Source organism: Lontra canadensis, unplaced genomic scaffold (assembly GCF_010015895.1).
Source record: "Lontra canadensis isolate GAN:19392208 unplaced genomic scaffold, GSC_riverotter_1.0 scaffold48, whole genome shotgun sequence".
NCBI lineage: Eukaryota > Metazoa > Chordata > Mammalia > Carnivora > Mustelidae > Lontra > Lontra canadensis.
In genome coordinates, this window is record NW_022631042.1 from 10,804,744 (window position 1) to 10,822,102 (window position 17,359).

Sequence of the window (17,359 nt, forward strand, 5' to 3'; positions counted from 1 at the left end):
TGATTTCATCTTTTATTTTTAAAAACCATACATAAGAGGGCAGAAAGACAAAAGTTTGAAAACATCCTTATTTCATGTAGATTATAACAGTAGCAGCTTTTATTCTGTTGTTACTAATCACTCCTAAATTCGAAAAGCGTATCCACTAAAATGACACATTCTTTTAGAACATACAGATAAGGAGGATATGAGAAGTACACAGGAAGGAACAGAAAGCCCGAAAATGATCCTCAAAATTCAAATGGTAACTTTTAGGAAATTTTAAGTGTTCCTGGGTGTTACTTACACCTTTTACACTTGATTCCAAATACAGGAAATATTTTTCCTCTGGGATCTGAGAAACCTAACGCTTTCTCAAAAAATTACTGATAACTTCTTGACGTTGTGGCCCAGCTAGTCTCTCTTTTTTACTCACTCCAGCGGCCCTCAGGGACTCGCAGATGACTGCGACTCCAACACTAGAAACCTGTCACCTTACGTAAGAACTTTGCAAGGAGAAAGGTAGGTAAGAAAATAGGGCACCAAACCTCCACCACCAACAGCCGTCACCCCGTAAGGAGTGTCCCTCCAGAGGCTTTCCCCCCGCAGGCGCAACTGTAAGCTATATGGGGGAGGGGAATCGCTCTCAAACAGTCATCTCTTCCTCTTCAGGCCGCCAACGCCGACCGCACCACAGTCTCCTCCGCCCAAGCCCTTTCCCCTCCCCCGCCCCAGCCTGGGTCGGAGCCAAACCCCACAGGAATGCAGCCCGGTCACATGCGCTGCGGCGGCGGTGGACGTGCCTCTCCCCCCGCGCCCCAAGGAGACCCAGCGCCATCTTGCCCTGACGCAGTTACAAAAGTCATGGGAGGAATTTCGTCTCCTCGTCCGCGCCAGCGCCCCAAAGTTTCGCAGAGGCCGAGCCGGGGCCCTCACCTCGCGCAGGGACAGGAGAAAATGCTCAGGGAAGAGCCTTGAGATTCTCTTCGCCACTGCTTGGGTTCCATATCAGCCGCGGCAGCAACGATCACCATCGTCACTTCTCCCTCTCTGCCTTTGCAACAGCCTCCCCCGACGGCTCTGGCCCCACCCGCTGCTGCAGCATGAGGTCATCGCTAGCCAATCACGACGCGCCCGACAGAACCCATCAGGCACTGATTGGCTGCACGGACCGCCTCTGCCTCTCCCCACTTCGCTTACCAAGCGCTCCCGGTGTCTGTGGAGCGAGAAGACGGAAACCGCCATTTCGGGGGAAAGACCCCGAAAACAAGAACAAGAATCAACGTGTTATTTTAGTGGGGAAACCCTTGTTTTATTCTTTGGCTTCCCCTTTTTTTGTTCGAGATAACCGTCTCTCTGTCCCTCCCTCGTTTAATCACCACCACATAAAGGAACTCCCGCTCCCCACCCCGCACACTGTCCCGCCGGCGGGGACAATCCTTCCCCTGGGCCAAAAGAAGTAGGAGGCAGCGACGGCAACTGCACCGACGGCAACGGCAGCTTTTTACCCCGAAACACGGTGGCAGGAAAGCGGCGCTGACGGTGGCTGTACTTTTCCTGCTGCTTCTCCCCCCGACCTCTTCCGTTTCTCGCTCCTCCATCGAGACGGCGCTGGACGCCCCAGCTCCGCTTTTATCCGGTGCCCGGAGTCTGCGCACTGGAGCCTCCACAGCCCCTAGTGGGCGTCGAGTGACACCCCAACCGAGTTCACCCAGCGCTGGAGGCCAGACTGGGGAGGGGGAGGGGAAGACTGAGACTGAGATGGTTTGGGGAGTGGGAGAAAGTGCATCGCTTTAGGAAGGGGGGGGTTGTTCCCAGGGCCTACAGTCCTCATCCTTCCACCCAGCAGTGGCGTGCCCAACGTCGCCGATATCCAGACTTGAGGGCTGCTCAAGGAAAAGGGGTAAAGAACCAATCCCACCAAATACCGAAACTTCCCAAACCTTCTGTGAATTGTTGAATGCATCTGTTGTGAAAAAGACGGAGGTTCTGCCCACATCTCTGCCTCCAGTTGGCTATCTTCAAGCCTCTCTGGAAGAGGCAACCGCGGGCGGCAGCCCACAAGCAAAATGGCGGCGGGCAGCTTCGTCCCCTCCCCCTCTGCCCCTGCGGAGCGGGGCGGGCGGGCCCCGTGCACTTGCCGCCGCCGCCGCGGCCGCCGCCGCCGCCGCCGCCGCGGCCGCCGCCGCCGTCGCCGCCATTTTCCCAGAGCGAGAGGCAGTGACACTGAGCGGGCGCAGGGGGCCGAGTCGGAGACCGTGCCTGAGTTCGGGAGCGGCAACAGAGGGGGCATAGACACTCCGAGCAGCCTTGCCGTCGCCTCTGCGTTCCTGTTGACTGTCTGGGTGCCCCCTCCCCTACTCTTTGATTGGTGGTGAAGAGGCTGCGCGCTGCTGTTTGGGGAGGGGGTGTGTGGAGCCGGGTCCTGTGTCCGCAGTGGCTGCTGTCGGGGGGTCGTCTGTTCGCGGAGGTGTGGAGAGACTCCCTGGGGGTCGAGCAGATAACGGGGTTCGGGTGTCTGGTGTGTGAACATCACAGGTCAGTGCCTGTCGTCTCCTTGGGAGTTCTTGGGGTTTGTGGGGTGGAGGGACGCGTGTTTCAAGGGGGAGGGGGCTTTCTCATTTTTATTCTTTTGGGAGGGGGGTGAGGGGAGTCGACGTTGACTCTCAGGTGTCTGGGCTGGAGGAAGACGCTGCTTGTTTGAATAGAATTTATCCTTTCTCCTCCCTGTCCCTAGAAAGGGAGCATTATGGCGGGTTTTAGGGTTGGGGAAAGGGGAAACTGGCAGTTAAACCCCCTTGAGAGTGGGAGTTAGGGAGGGGGCGCACTCCTCATTGGCAGCGGGTTAAGGCCGCTTGGGTGAGGAGGGAGGCTTGTGACTGTTAGTAGGGTTTGTGTCGAAGTGGTCCCAGGAGCTGCCAGTCTCCCTTTCCTCGACCGCATCTTGTTCAGGTGCTGAAAAACCGTATAGGCCTCATTTTCTTCTTCTTCCATTAATTGCCTCGTATTCTCTGGTGCAATTACCTGGTAAATACGAAGGGGGTTAAGAGGACATTCTGGGTCTCTATCTCCTTTTGTGGGGGAACGAGACAGCTCCTCATCCTCTCCCGGAGAGGGTAAACCCGCCCCTGAGGTGGTCACCCCAGTACCCAGCCTTCTCAGTCTCCTCCCCCACTCCTCTTGCATTATCGCGGTCCTTTACTGTACCGCAGGCTTAGAATCCACAATATGGCACATTTCAGAAAAGCTTATTTTGACCAAAGGGATTGGCACAAACACTGTGGCAGCAGATAGAGAAGAGAAACAAACGGTTCACTGTGCTAAACGGGGGAGGGGGGAGAGAAAAAACAATCCGGAGTGCTCTCTTCCATTGGCCCCGGTTCCGTAGAGATAGATCCGTTCTTGCTAGACTCTTAAGAATGATACAATTTAAAGTCAAAGAGAAATCGCTAGAGTTCGCTTTGGAGTAAACCCCGGGTTTTGTTTTGGTTTGGTTTGGGTTTTTTGGTGCCTATTTCCCCTCCTTTTAGAGATGTGAATAACGTAAGGTGTTGGAGTTCTGGAGACCTTGGAGAGAATTAAGTGAGGTGCATTCAACTCTAGGCTGGAGACATCAATACCTAATTGGAAGATAGCCCCGTTTTTCCCTTTATTTTCCGAGATGGGAAGTAAAAAGTGAAATTTCCCTCTTTTGTCCTTTACAGATTCTAAAAATGGCGGCCCCAGGCTGATGTTGTGGTAATCTAATCAGCTCGGGTCCTCCACACCCCATGCAGTGCGTTTGTCTGCAGCATATTACGGGCTTATTATGTTTACATGAAAAGACTGTGCTGCTTTTCTTCCCCAAATAGTTTACAAAAATGTGTTGATTTTACTGCAAATTACAGTGCTGTGTTTTAGTTGATTAATTTTATTGGTTTTTCTTGAGAGGCAAATAAAATGACACCACTTTCGAAAAAAAATTAAAACACTCAGGTAGCCTTAGAAATTGAAGTAGTGAGGGTAGGTACTCTTAAACATAAAAAAAAATTACTTGGGACAAGGAATAGTTTCTTGCTCGGTTTAGTGCAAGTGTTTTTTATTCTCTGTGCTAAAGTAAGTTAAAATGTTTAATAAGTGTGTAAGTGTAACATTTTGTGGGACTACATGTTTTAATTTAAAGTGAAATGTTTCCCATCCACTTCTTGACCAATTTTGTGAATTTTGGTTTTTGTACTCTTTCAGATTAATTTTTAGGGAGCTGTACAAACAAGCCTAAACCTGTTACTTCACTGGGTGTGGAGATGCTTGTTCTTCTCATTATTCTATTTTGCATCTATTTTTCTCACGTATTTTAGCATTCCTTAAGAATTTTCCAGGTTATCTGTATATTTCACGAAGTGCAGCTGCACACTTTGCTACCTTTTAAAATTGTTTTAGAGCATACTATTGTAATTATGTAAGTAGAAAAGTAAGGCTTTAGAATAAAATGGATTCAAGACCCTGTATTATGGTATGGCTTTTACTTCAAGTCATTAAAACAGACTAAGTTCCACATCCCTATTTTGGTAAATGGGCATTGGTGGGGGGGTGGCTTCAAGAACTAATTTCAGAATCTACTAGATTGAGACAGAAAATTAAATGGTGTCATTTACCAGTATTTGAAAAAGTAGGAATGATTAAAATTCACCTCTGTAGTGGGAGGTTGATGTTTTTGGCCTCAACTTAGCAGTGAGTTTTCATTGGGGCCATTAATGGCGTTTAATGACCAGTCTGATATGGAATAACTGAAAGATGAGTGCCTTTCAATCCAGTAGTTCTTAAAAAGGTTGGGGAGTATACACCCTTTAATGATTCTTTTATTCCACTGTAAATTCTGCTCTGATATTTACAGTGGAACAAGAGAATCATGAAGTTCACACATGAGCTAGTTTACTTTTTGTTCTACAAAATAATCTTAGAAATAACTGGCTTAGAGAGTTTCATCATGGAAGACTGAGCTCATAACCTTACTTAGAATCTTTGAAATGTATTGTAAAATGAAATATTAGTGGGTAGTAGGAGTTTGTGTAGGGATTTCTGGTCAATACTCAGTTTTATTATGCTCTGGGTGATCATGTAAGTATAGGTCGTAACTTCAGTGTAAATAAAGATTGTGCGTTTGTTTTATAGACTGGTTAAGATCTGTGGTTCAGAAGGTTGGTACTTTAACTTACTATTTAATGTAGGAAATCAGTATACTCTTAGGGAAATTTGGTTTATGTAGCCAGGGGAGGGAACACTGTCTACACCCATTGTTTTTTCTTGATAGTGACCTTGATCAGGTCTAGACACAGAGCATTTGGACTTCCTTGGCCAGATAAACAAAACCAAGTTAGAAATCACGAGAAAAGCTGCCTTCACGCTATTAAGCTTTCCTCATACTGGGCTGCTCCATTGCCTTAGGTTTTTTTTGCTTGTTTTGATATATGTTTGAAGTATATTATACTTCATTTTAAATGGTTAATTTATAAATAACATGGTTATAAATGTTTGGCTTTTGTTAATGTATACCCCATTGACTGTTTTAAATTAGAATTGTAGAGGCAAATTTATTAAAAGGTTAGGCATGGTTTTTTCTTCTCGGTGAGTTTTGATACAGTAGGTCTGGTAGGCTCGAGGGGAGACTAGTCGAATGGTCTTTTGTTCTTAGGGTAGCTGAGTTTTGAGGGATTAGGTGTTTATCTGTTTAAGTGGATTTGTGGAAAATTATAACGTAATTGGAGAGCAAATTTATTTTTAGAGACTATATTTTGATCGTACTTCCCTTTTGTTGTCAGTGTACGTTATAGGATCCCTTTGATCTCAATTTAAGTTTAGAACCTTTACAGGGCTCCTCCATTTCCCTTCAACTCTTTAGATCTCTGATAGCTCTCTCACAATTTTGGCTTGTCTTACAGCTTCCAGCCAGAGAATTTTTACCATGTATACCACAGTAAGCTCTAGGACTTCTTGGATCTAAAATGAGGAAGTGAGGATAAAAGCCACTTAATAATTTAGGAGAAAGTCTTCCTTTTAACACACACCTTAGTGGTGTTAGTGAAAGTCTAACTTCTTTAATTTGTTTCTTATTTCTAAGAATAATGAACCCATTTTCACGCATCAAAGCCTTACACCTGTAGGGTTTTTTTTTTAAAGTGTGTTACATAAATCCTAACAGATCCGCTTTTCTGGAAGTTAGTACTGGGACTTAAATGTGTGCTATCATTGAGTGTTTAAAATGGAGAAAACGAAAAAGACTTGGAAGAACTGTCAAAAGGTGCTAAAGAAATATCAGTGTGGAATTTTTGTAAAAGATGCTGTGTTTATTTTTTTAAATATTTTAATAATGTATAATTAGCTTTCATTTCCAAAGGATTGATTCACAGTAGAGAGTAGGTGCTCAGTTATTTGTTGCATTTAAAGCTTTCATTTAAGCAGACACATCTCAAATATTCTGGGTGATCAGGGACTGTTCCTTGTGATATGTTAGAATAAATGTTTAATACTTGTATTCAGGGAGAATTTTTAATGTTAGCTATAGAATTATTTTTACTTTATGGTAAAATTTTTCTTTTGTGTTGACTGGCAAAAAAACAAGGATACTATTTTAGATGTTCCTGTATAAATGTTAGTTTTTAGGCTGAGTTTAAAATTGGAGTAGCTTACTGTCTCTTTTTGACTGTCTTTTGTAACGTACAAGTGTTGGGAAGAGCCTTTTTAAAATATTAAATGGATAATATGTATTACTTAAAATTTTATTTAATATGGAAGAGGAATATTTATGGTTGAAAATAGTTTTTTAGCACACCAAATTTGAAGTTTTTTAGCACACCAAATTTGAAGTAACAGTATTTAACTAAAAATCTTGCTATTGCAATTAAATTAATTGAGGTAGGAATTAACCAAAAGATTTTTTTTTGTTAATTGTGAGCACTCATGCTAAGTGCTACATTAAAAATCAGATGGTGACTAACGCTAATTTAATTAGATGTTACTTGTATCTTTAAGAATATAAGAAGTTTTTATTAACCATTAGTTACTAGGATGCTTTTTTACTTAAGTCAGAGTCAAGAAAATAGTTGGGCCTTACATTTCACTTGATAAATATTTTCCCTTAATATGAAATCAGTTCTTTCTTCCCTACAGACAGCTCATAAATAAAATTCTATTTTTAGGTAGTTTACAAAAGCTGTTTTTGTATTGTTAGGTGAATTTTCCAGCTTTACTGGAAAATCTGATTTGATTATTTATAAGAATTATTTAAGTTGTTTGGGATCTTGGACTTTTCAGTGCAACAGCTCAGTCAATTTTTTTGTGTTGAGTTTTGATGCCATCAAAACAAGATACTATGGCTTTCCACACATAAGTAATCTATAATATAGTAATTCATTGAGTAAATAATCGATTACTTGTCCATTATTTCTAGTTAAAATATTTATTTTTGCATTTTAAAGTTGTCCTAAGTGTGAAATCTGAGTTTAATTAAGACAGGACCTGAGAAAATTATTTGTGCAACTTTCTTTATTTGAGTTGTACAGTTGGAGAAGAGATAATTTTCTAGCAACTCTTAGATGTTTGCTTAACTTAGAGTTAATCTGAAGGAATAAACATCTTCGTCCTGAAGTTTATAATTGAGAGAACATTGAGTAATCACACCTGTGTTATAGCTAACTTTGTTACAGCATATAAGGTCTGAGCCTATGGCAATAAAGTTAACTAATGGAACAGTGGGATTGAGATAGTTTTGGTTTGTGGTATTCATAAAATAATCTTAAATTTCAAGTTCACAGAATTAGGTTAGCTAACATTTTATCTACAACCAGAAATTTTTTTTTTAAATTTTATTTATTTGACAGAGAGATCACAAGTAGAGCAGCAAGCAGAGAGAGAGAGGGGGAAGCAGGCTCCCTGCTGAGCAGAGAGCCCCATGCAGGGCTGGATCCCAGGACCCTGAGAACATGACCTGAGCCAAAGGCAGTCTTAACCCACTTAGCCAGCCAAGCGCCCCTAAGACCAGAAAAATTTTCAATGTTTAACTCTATCTTGACTTTTGTTTTCAAAAGGTATTTATAACATAATTTTTACTTACAGACTAACTGAAAAAAAATTCCTCTTGTTTTTGTATGTTGTTTGAAGAAAGACAGGTTTCAGGAATTTGAAAACCCATTTTCTCTTTAATGATACGGCAAAAGATGGGAAGATTCTTATGTGACTGATTGAAGGGTTGAGACTGCTTCATTAGCCATAAATTGATGGGGTTCTGGGGTTGGTCTGATACATAGTAGCTCTTCTTGAGAAAGTAAGATTGTTCCTTTTGAATTATTTGCTTTTCTGCTGCTTCTCTTTAAATGAAGCTGCATAATTGGCTGAATTGATACAGCCCTGTTACATCTTACCATTAAGCCCCCAGCAAAACCATATTTTTCAAGCACAGACAAAAGATTATTTTATTTCTACTTCTCAAAAGCCTGCTGTTTTACAGTTTGTTTGGATGCAAGGTACAGAAATCAGCTCCAGCTGTAGGGAAATCTTAGAGAACTTTTTTGAAGAAAGTACAGTTAGACCTCACAGGAATTGGCAAGGTGTCAGTGAGCCACTGTTCTCCATCTTGATCCCTTTAATTAGCTGTGACTGGTTAAGGAGATGGTGGTAGAATGGGTATTTTTGGTGTGGGGGAGTTTGCTTGGTTGGAGAGCAAGAGAAGGACACTTAATTCATCATAAAACAATTGCTTTTTTTCCCGGGATGTTCATGTGTACTTGGGAGGGCCTCTGAAACTAAATAGTGTCAAATGGATGATTCCATTTTTTTAATTAAAAAAAAATACAAATATTATATATAATTATATACACATATGCTGAGGAATACTACCAAAACACCAAGATTTTTTCTGTTTTTGTTTTTTTTATTTTTAAGTAATTTCAGGCTTACAGAAGTTACATGAGTAGTACAAAACTTCCCTTAAGCCCTTTACTCAAATCCCCTCATTTTTAACATTTTGTCATATTTACTTTATTATTTTCTCTGTTGATGTGAAAAGAAATTCTTAACTATTTGAGAGTAGATTGCATATATGATGCCATCTTATACTTAAGTATGCATTTCCTAAGATCAAGTGTCTTAAGTAAGCAGAGTGGTTAAATTTAGGAAATTTAGCATTGATGTAATACTTTTCATCTAGATTGTTGTCCATATTCCATTTTCATTGGTTCCCAGTTATGTCCTTTATTAGCACTTTTTTTCGGTTGCCAATTCAGTATCACAGATCGCGTTTAGCTCTCAGGTCTCTTAGTCTTTCATGATATTGGCAGGCTAGTCATTAAAGCAGTGTCCCTCAGTTGGGTTTACCTAAGGTTTCTTCATGATTAGATTCAGATTTTGGACTTTTTTTCTGGAGTACTAGATAAGCAATATGTGGGGTTTTTGTTTTGTTTAATCATCTGGATGCACTTAATATTTGTTTGCCCCTTATCAGTAGTTCATTTTAATTGCTTGGTTAAGGCGTGGTGTAGTTTCTCCATTGTATAGTTACTGTTTCTCTTTTTGCCATTATTAAGTAATTTGTGGGAAGGTATTTTGAGGTTGTGTAAATATTCTGCTCCCTGTCAGACTTTCCTAGATTCAGTGTCTGTTGGTGATTCTTGCCAGAATAAGTTTTTACCATGTGGCTGCAAACACACCAAAGTTTTTAGCAGTGATTTGTGTCTGGGTAATTGGAATTGTGGGAGTTTTCTTTTTTCTTCTGGTCTTTCTGTGAGACAGATGAATCGTTTTTGAAATCACACAGATTAAAATCCAATTTAAGGAAGGAAAGTGTAGATAATTTGGATAGTGTCAGATAGTATCATTTTCTACACAAATGGGATTTAAAATAGCTTACTGAATGCTGTCCTAATTTGAAATTCAAAATACAGAAAATAAGTACATAGGTTGTTAAATTATTTTTTTAATTATAGTGTTCTAATTACTCTAGTTTTTAGAATTATTGCTAAATGAGTCTTGAGTTAGAGTTGTTTAGGTTTATGATTTGCTGCTAACGCTCGCTCGCATTTTGATATCTGAGACAATGCTGAAAATATATATACATATATGTATTTTTAAATTTTATTTATTTGACAGAGACACAGCGAGAGAGGGAACACAAATGGGGTGGGGGGGGGGAGGGAGAAGCAGGCTTCCTGTTGAACAGGGAGCCCGATGTGGGGCTCGATGTGGGGCTCGATCCCAGGACCGGTAGGTGGTTAACAACTGAGCTACCCAGGTGCCCCTGAAAACATGTATTTTAATTATGGTGTTATTCCCCTTTCTCCATTAAAAAAAAAAAAAAATCTTTGAAGTAATTCTTTTGAAAAATTTTTTTCTGAAATTATTGAGATAAATTTTTTTTACATATATGCAAGTTTGTTCTTTTTATTTTTTTAAGATTCTATTTATTTATTTGACAGAGATCACAAGTAGGCAGAGAGGCAGGCAGAGAGAGAGGAAGGGAGGCAGGCTCCCCGCTGAGCAGAGAGCCCAATGAGGGACTCTATCGCAGGACCTTGGGATCATGACCTGAGCCAAAGGCAGAGGCTTTAATCCACTGAGCCACCCAGGCGCCCAAGTTTGCTCCTCTAAAAAGGGTTGGTGAGATGGTACATTTAATACAGCAGAGCATCAAACATCTATAACTCTTAGAACAAAGTGCTGTATGATTTTTGGAACAAATGTAGTACTCACGGTGGAAAAGTTCATTAGGACAAGAACAGAATAAACAGGGAAAATACTTATTCAGACTTTACATTATAATGATACTCTTATCAATTTGGCATATTTCTTCTTAGTGATAAAATATTGGTAGTGAAATTGGGTGGTAATTTGAATATTTTACTGATTTAAGCCCTGGGTAACATACTGAATGAAAATTACTAATTTCTTTGGAAATTTTCAGAGAAAATTGGGAGAAGAAAATCTTGAGACTTGTGGGTACTTACAGAGTGGAGATTACATTCTCTAAAACTTGAAATACCCTTCTGATAAATTTAAGAACATATTTCAAAATAGGATTAATGAGATGATACACTTGAATCAGCATTTTGTAGGGGCTTAATTAATTTAAATCAACTGTATCTGTGTCTTAAGAGGATGAAAGTTCAGTTTGTAGCACTACTAAATCATACTCCATTGTCTTAAAAAAGTACAGGGTGAGAGGTGCAAAACAAATCTCATGATGAACTGAGGATTTTCTTTTAGACCATAGCCCCCATGCTGGTTATGTAAAGTAGCATCCTATTGACTGAAGCTAAGAAACTAGAGTTAGAATTGATTTCTGAGATTTTTTATTTAAATATTTTTCATTGTGGTCCATGGACCACATGTATTATTTACGTGGTGCTCACTAAAGCAAACATTCTTGGGCCCCATTCCAGACCTACGTAATCACATCTAGTGGAGTCTTGGATTTGCATTTTAGTTTCTAGTCTCAGCTAGTTTTTACAGTGTTCTAGCTCTTCCCTTTTATTTTGCAAGTAGAACAGAAACCAGGGAGGTTAAATGATTTTCCTTAGCTCATATAGTCAGATAGTGGTTGATCAGGGATTAAAATTTAGGTCACAATTCTTGATATTTAAACTTTTCCAGGAAACCATGCTGACTGTCCTCTTGAGAAGTCAGTCCACTATTTTTAGATTATCTAAATGAAGGAATATTAGTCTTTGTGCAGTGTCATGTGACAGACTATGTTTTGTGTTTCTTTATATCCCAATTCAAGATTATCTGTTGGTTTCCAGAACCCATGTGTTATTTGGATGAGTCTCGGATTAGAATTCTAGCAGTACAAATTGTGATCAAGTTGTGGTGAGCCTTGAATGCCAGGACAGAAGATTATGGACTTTATGGGAGAGCTGCTGAAAAATTTGCTTTGGGGAGTGACATACTAGGACTTGATTATCCCCTCCAATTTTTAAGATTATGAAAGCAGTATATATTCATATTATATATGACTAAACGATACTTCTTTAGAGGCAGTATTGCATAGGACTTAAAGTAGAAACTAGAACCGTAATGAAACCAGGTTGTATTGCCTTATGATCTTGGGCAAGTTACTTATCTTTTAGTGCCTTAGTTTTTTTATCTGCAAAATTGAAATAATAATAGAACCTATCTTATAGAGTCATTTTGAGAATTCATTGAGTTAATAGGTGTACAATTCTTAGTAAGTTCTCCAGCTGTTTGTGTTGTAGCTGTTCCTGGAAAAAAAGTGAGTTTCTGATTCTATCCCCATTGTCTCATGTGCTGTACTGATCACTATTTACAGCTTTTATATATACACACGCACACACATATATATAATTTATTTAATTTTTTTTGTAAATTGTGTTTTTCCCAAAGCCTTTTATATAGATATTGTAGAGGATTCCTTAACCTTCACTTAAAAAATATTAGTGCCAGGGATTCCTGCATGGCACAGTCGGTTAGGTGTACACTGGTTTCAACTCAGGTCATGATCTCAGGGTCCATTTTAAATTAAAAATACAGTGTTTAGGGTATATGTAATTTTTTTTTTTTTTTAAGGAAGACGTTTCCTTTTTTTTTTTTTTTTTTAAGATTTTATTCGTTTATTTGACAGAGATCACAAGCAGGCAGAGAGGCAGGCAGAGAGAGAGAGGGAAGCAGGCTCCCCGCTGAGCAGAAAGCCCAATGTGGGGCTCGATCCCAGGACCCTGAGATCATGACCTGAGTTGAAAGCAGAGGCTTAACCCACTGAGCCACCCAGGCACCCTGGTATATATAATTTTTAAATGAATCTCCATATTAACTGATGAACTCAACAAATTTTGAGTTCCTGTTGTCCTTACATCCAGATTTTTTGGGGGGGGGTTGTATCTTGGAAATAAAATGCTCTTTCCTGCTGACATCTTGATTTCAGACTTTGGTCTTTAGAATTGTTTATGATCATGTGCTGTAGCATCCTTAAGAAACGAATCCACCCCTCTATTCCAGTTAACCTCAGTGAATCCCATTGCTAGACAACATACATGCAGCACACACATATACACACAAATAAAAATAATTAAATTGCTGTTTCAGAATCTGTGTTTTGTCCTACTGGGGTTTATAGAATTCTGTCTAAATGAAATGACACATTTCAAATGTCTGTGGAATTGAATAGATGCGCTGATCTGTCAAGATCCCGTAACCTTTATTATTTTGTGAGATTTACTTTTCTTTTTGTGAGATTTGCATTCATTTCTTTAGGACTCTTCTAACTGTTAATAGTGTAAACTAGATTCATGTAGTGGCAAATAGTTGAACACCCTCTAATTGAAAGTGTTACGGTAGCTACTAATTTTGGCTTGCTGACCTTGTACATATTTCCTAAGGGAAGTAACTGATGATTGTGTTGGCTAATAACTCTGGGATCAGTTTGTGTGGTTGCAAATTTTAGCCTGTAATTTTTCGATACATTGTAACATGGTTGCTGTATGTTAGCAAAACCTATTAATTACACACTAATGTAGTAATTTTTTGATTTTTGAATTCCAAGTAAAAACTGGGAGATCTTAGGGACTTGGTATTGTGCCAGAAGACAAAAGTGTGTCTTTTATTGTGTAGTTACTTTGAGAATATTTTACTTATCATTTAAATTTAATCCAGAATGATAATGGAGATTTGAAAGGAGTCTCTGCTGGTATAGCCTTTTATAAAAGGAGTCTCTGCTGGTATAAACTCTCACTTACAGGGAGTTTAAATTTTATGCCTCTTATATCCTGAGGTAAATTGTTCATTAAGGATTTGGAGAAAAGTATTTCTAGTTCAGCCCCTAACTTCGCACAGCAGTTTTTTCATGTACCAGTGACGTTTATAAGGGTGGCCAGTTGGCTCAGTAAATGTTGATTATTTTTTATCTATGTATATACATAATGTTTTCTATTTGTAAAGACAAGTCTTTAAAATTAAGTTGGAAAGTAAAAGTGGATGTAGCCTGTCTCATAGCAAATATGCTTGTCAATAATAACACTTTTATCTACCAGGTTCATTCTTGACATTTTATTTTACCCTTTATTGTGCAGTTTCTCTGTGATTATATGCCTGTTCAAACTAGCTACTCTAGGGTGCCATTGGGGTTGGGCCTCTGCCTTCAGGTCAGGCCCTGGTTTCAGGGTCCTGGGATTGAGCCCTGCATCAGGCTCTCTGCTCAGTGGGGAGCCTGCTTCCCCCCTCTCTCTGCTGGCCTCTCTGCTTACCTGTGATCTCTCTCTCTGTCAAATATAAATAAAATCTAAAAAAAAAGAACAAAGACTGGCTACTCTAAAAGCTTGAATAAGACATAATAAGTTAATAAAGTTTGCATTTCTGAGTAATTTTCTTAATGGAGGCTTAGATCTACTAATTCCATAATTCATTCTTGTGAGATGCATAGACATTTTTTCCCTAAGCTTCAACTCTCAAGTTCTTAGGCACTGGTCCTTTCATTTCCGGGTTTTTAAATTTTGTTTTTCTATTTATATTAATATATGCAGAGGAAGAAGTTGATCATTGGATACTGTAAGTCTTGGGATTAAAAAGACTTGGGGGGGCACCTGGCTGGCTCATTGGGTTAAGTCTCTGCCTTCGGCTTAGGTCATGATCTCAGGGTCCTAGGATAGAGCCCTGCATCAGGCTCTCTGCTCAGCAGGGTGCCTGCTTCCCCCTCTCTCTCTGCCTGCTGCTCTGCCTACTTGTGACCTCTCTCCCTCTGTCAAATAAATAAATCAAAAAATCTTAAAAAAAAAGACTGGGGAAAATTTTGTAGAAATAAATGGTTTAAACATGGAAAGTATTTTTTCTTATTCATTTTGCTAGTCTCTTGCTGATTTTATAGTTTGTTGATACTTAGAAATTACTCTTTTTTAGAATTAAGATTTCTACAGCAAATATTTTAAACGTGGAATTTTAAGATCTTTTCAGATATTTACAATAATAGAGCTGCTATTTTTCACTAAGTGTCTTCAGTGGTCCACAGTTTTGTGACTGGGATTGATTAAATTATCATTAAATTGAGTAATGGGAACTTCATGCTTTTAATTCTAAGAGGGAAGGTGCTAAAATTCATACCAACTCTGCAAGGTAGACATTTTACCCATTTTTCATGAGAGACCTAGAGACACTCAGAGTCGCATAGTTAAAGAGTGACTGATAAGGGGTCCCTGGGTGGTTAAGCATTGAACTCTTTGAGTCCAGCTCATGTCACGATCTCAGAGTCATGAGATCGAGCCCCTCATCAGGCTCTGCACTGGTGTAGAACCGGCTTAAGATTCCTCCTCATTACCCCCCCACCTGCTTGCTCAATCCCTCTCTCTCAAAAAAAAAAAGGCCACTGATCAAGAATTTGAATTCAGATCATTTGAAAAAAATCTCAGCTCTCTATTGATCCTTATAAAGGACTAATTTTCGACTAAGTTATGAGAATACACAAATCATTATCAAAGGCAATTACTTAACACTACTCTGAGATACCTTTGATTATATTATATTGCCCTAGCTCATCAAAAGGGCCTTAAGGGCAACTTAATTTTGTTCAGTGCTCATTCCCAAGCACATAAACCAGTATATAGAACATGTTAACATATATGTGTTAAATGGATAAATTTTAGTTTATTTTATTGCATTTTAAATTAATAGAATAGTTACCCTATACTCTGGGGAAGTGCTTAAGAATAAGCAAGATTTCTTCCATTGTTTGGAGACCAGGTATTCAGAAGTCAATGGTGGCAAGCTGGAAGGGTTGTTGATTATCGGAAGTTATTCAGATGGTGAAGATGATGGTGGGAGCCATGGAAACTGAGGAAAAATTGATCTGGAACACTGAAGAGGCACAAAAGGCTTGTTGAGCAAGTATAACAGGAGACTAGAAAAAAGAAGGATTAAAAAGAACTAGGGGAATGGGGTACAAACAAAAAATGGAATGCAAAGTGTGGAAGAGATTCAGTTTGAATGTTTGGTTTTTGCAGTGATGGCAGATGTTTGAATAGATACATACCCTATAGATGACTAGGAATAGGAATTCAAAGAGGAATGAATAGTGAAATCCAGTGTGGGTGGAGATTAATAATAGGGAGGATTGAGCCTTGAGAGACTCCACATTTTAAAAAGTAATAAGAGAAAGAAACAATTAAAAAAAATGTTCCAGAAGGAAATCAATAATGTTCTTCTCTGACAGGTATTTTGCTTTGTTTTGAGATATGTTCCTGTTTATCTAAAAGAGGGAGGAAGGGGTTGAATGTGTTAGGGTGAGGAAAAATATGATTTAATCCAGAATAATTTTAGGTGGTATCTTCACTGCCACGACCTGGGCTTTGATAGCTAAAATGTAAATATTAGTTCTTGGTAAAGGGTAAAGTAGATGATAGAGTTTTGAGAATTAAGCATCTAATAGCTATTTCAAGTAATGGGTCAAATGTAAGCTAGTGGCTTAAAAAAATATAGTAACATTCTTTGGGAAGTTAGGAGATTAGGGTGGAGCAGGTTTTATAGCTGGGATAGTTTTTTGAGGTAGCCTGGCCAAATTTTTGTTTATAGAGGAGGAAACAGCCCTCAGGAGGTTGATCTAGAGACCTTAAAGCTAGTGTGGTTTTGTTTTTTTTTTAAGATTTTATTTATTTGACAGAGATCATAAGTAGGCAGAGAGGCAGGCAGAGAGAGAGAGAGAGAGAGAGAGAGAGAGGAGGAAGCAGGCTCCCTGCCGAGCAGAGAGCGCAATGCAGGACGGGATCCCGGGACCCTGAGAATATGACCTGAGTCGAAGGCAGAGGCTTAATCTGAGCCACCCAGGTGCTAGTTTTGTAGCAGAAAAGTCTAAGTTGGGAAATTGGGAATGCTTCCAAGGAAGTGTAGTAAGTATTTACATAACTCTTGAAGGTTTAATAAGGTTTTTGTTGGTGGGATGGACAAAAATGAAGGACTATTACTGTAGAAAATTTGAAGGGAATGAGCAAAGTTATGCCAACAGTAGTAAAAAGACTGGCAGTCAGAGAATTTATGTATTGGAACAGGGTAACCTGATAATGTCAAGATTAGGAACTTAACTGTAATTACTGTGAGCTGCTATGCTTTTGTGAAGAGGGCAAAATTAGGATACTAGTGCGTTTTGAAGTATATCTGTTGAGTGTCTAAGCAGTTGTTACAAAGGGCTTTTTAGAAAATAAGACATCCAGGCCACATCCCAGACCTACTAAATCAGAATCTGTGGGAATGAGGCCTAGGAATCCATCATTTCCAACTCCAGACCCCAGTATATGAAAAGTAGCAATTTGTGGGTTTATGTTTGAGAACCACTGGTTTAAAGGTCAAGTTAGAAAGGAAAAGAGACCCCTTAAAAAATTGCTCTGGCAGCCCAGGTCTGAGATAATAAAATGTAGAC

The 17,359-nt window shown here is 39.5% G+C and overlaps 2 protein-coding genes across 6 annotated transcripts in view; one reads left to right on the forward strand and one right to left on the reverse strand.

Annotated features, from left to right (window-relative positions):
* Nucleotides 1-409: 409 nt before the first annotated feature.
* LOC116876841 (acyl transferase 8-like) lies at nt 410-3,165 on the reverse strand. The gene is made up of 3 exons (XM_032873223.1): nt 2,918-3,165; nt 1,923-2,464; nt 410-1,708 (listed from the first exon to the last, which is right to left on the reverse strand). The coding sequence occupies exons 1-3, from the start codon at nt 3,163-3,165 to the stop codon at nt 1,272-1,274; spliced, it is 1,227 nt and encodes a 408-aa protein (XP_032729114.1). The 3' UTR covers nt 410-1,271.
* The window catches only part of KMT2E (lysine methyltransferase 2E (inactive)), a 95,441-nt gene continuing 80,238 nt past the window's right edge, over nt 2,157-17,359 (forward strand). For all 5 annotated transcript variants that reach the window (XM_032873326.1, XM_032873325.1, XM_032873330.1 and 2 more), the window contains exon 1: nt 2,157-2,517. The gene's annotated coding sequence lies outside the window, so the exon portion shown is untranslated. The remainder of the gene's footprint in view (nt 2,518-17,359) is intronic.

Bases quoted from the DNA above. Each gene is read 5' to 3' on its own strand.
- LOC116876841 (XM_032873223.1), bottom strand. From the start codon at position 3,165: ATGCAAGAGGAGTGGGGGAGGAGACTGAGAAGGCTGGGTACTGGGGTG. The intron at 2,465-2,917 runs GTCGAGGAAAGG...CTCGACCCCCAG, and splicing joins CAGCACCTGAACAAGATGCG to GGAGTCTCTCCACACCTCCG. The intron at 1,709-1,922 runs GTTTGGGAAGTT...CCCCCTCCCCAG, and splicing joins CATTCAACAATTCACAGAAG to TCTGGCCTCCAGCGCTGGGT.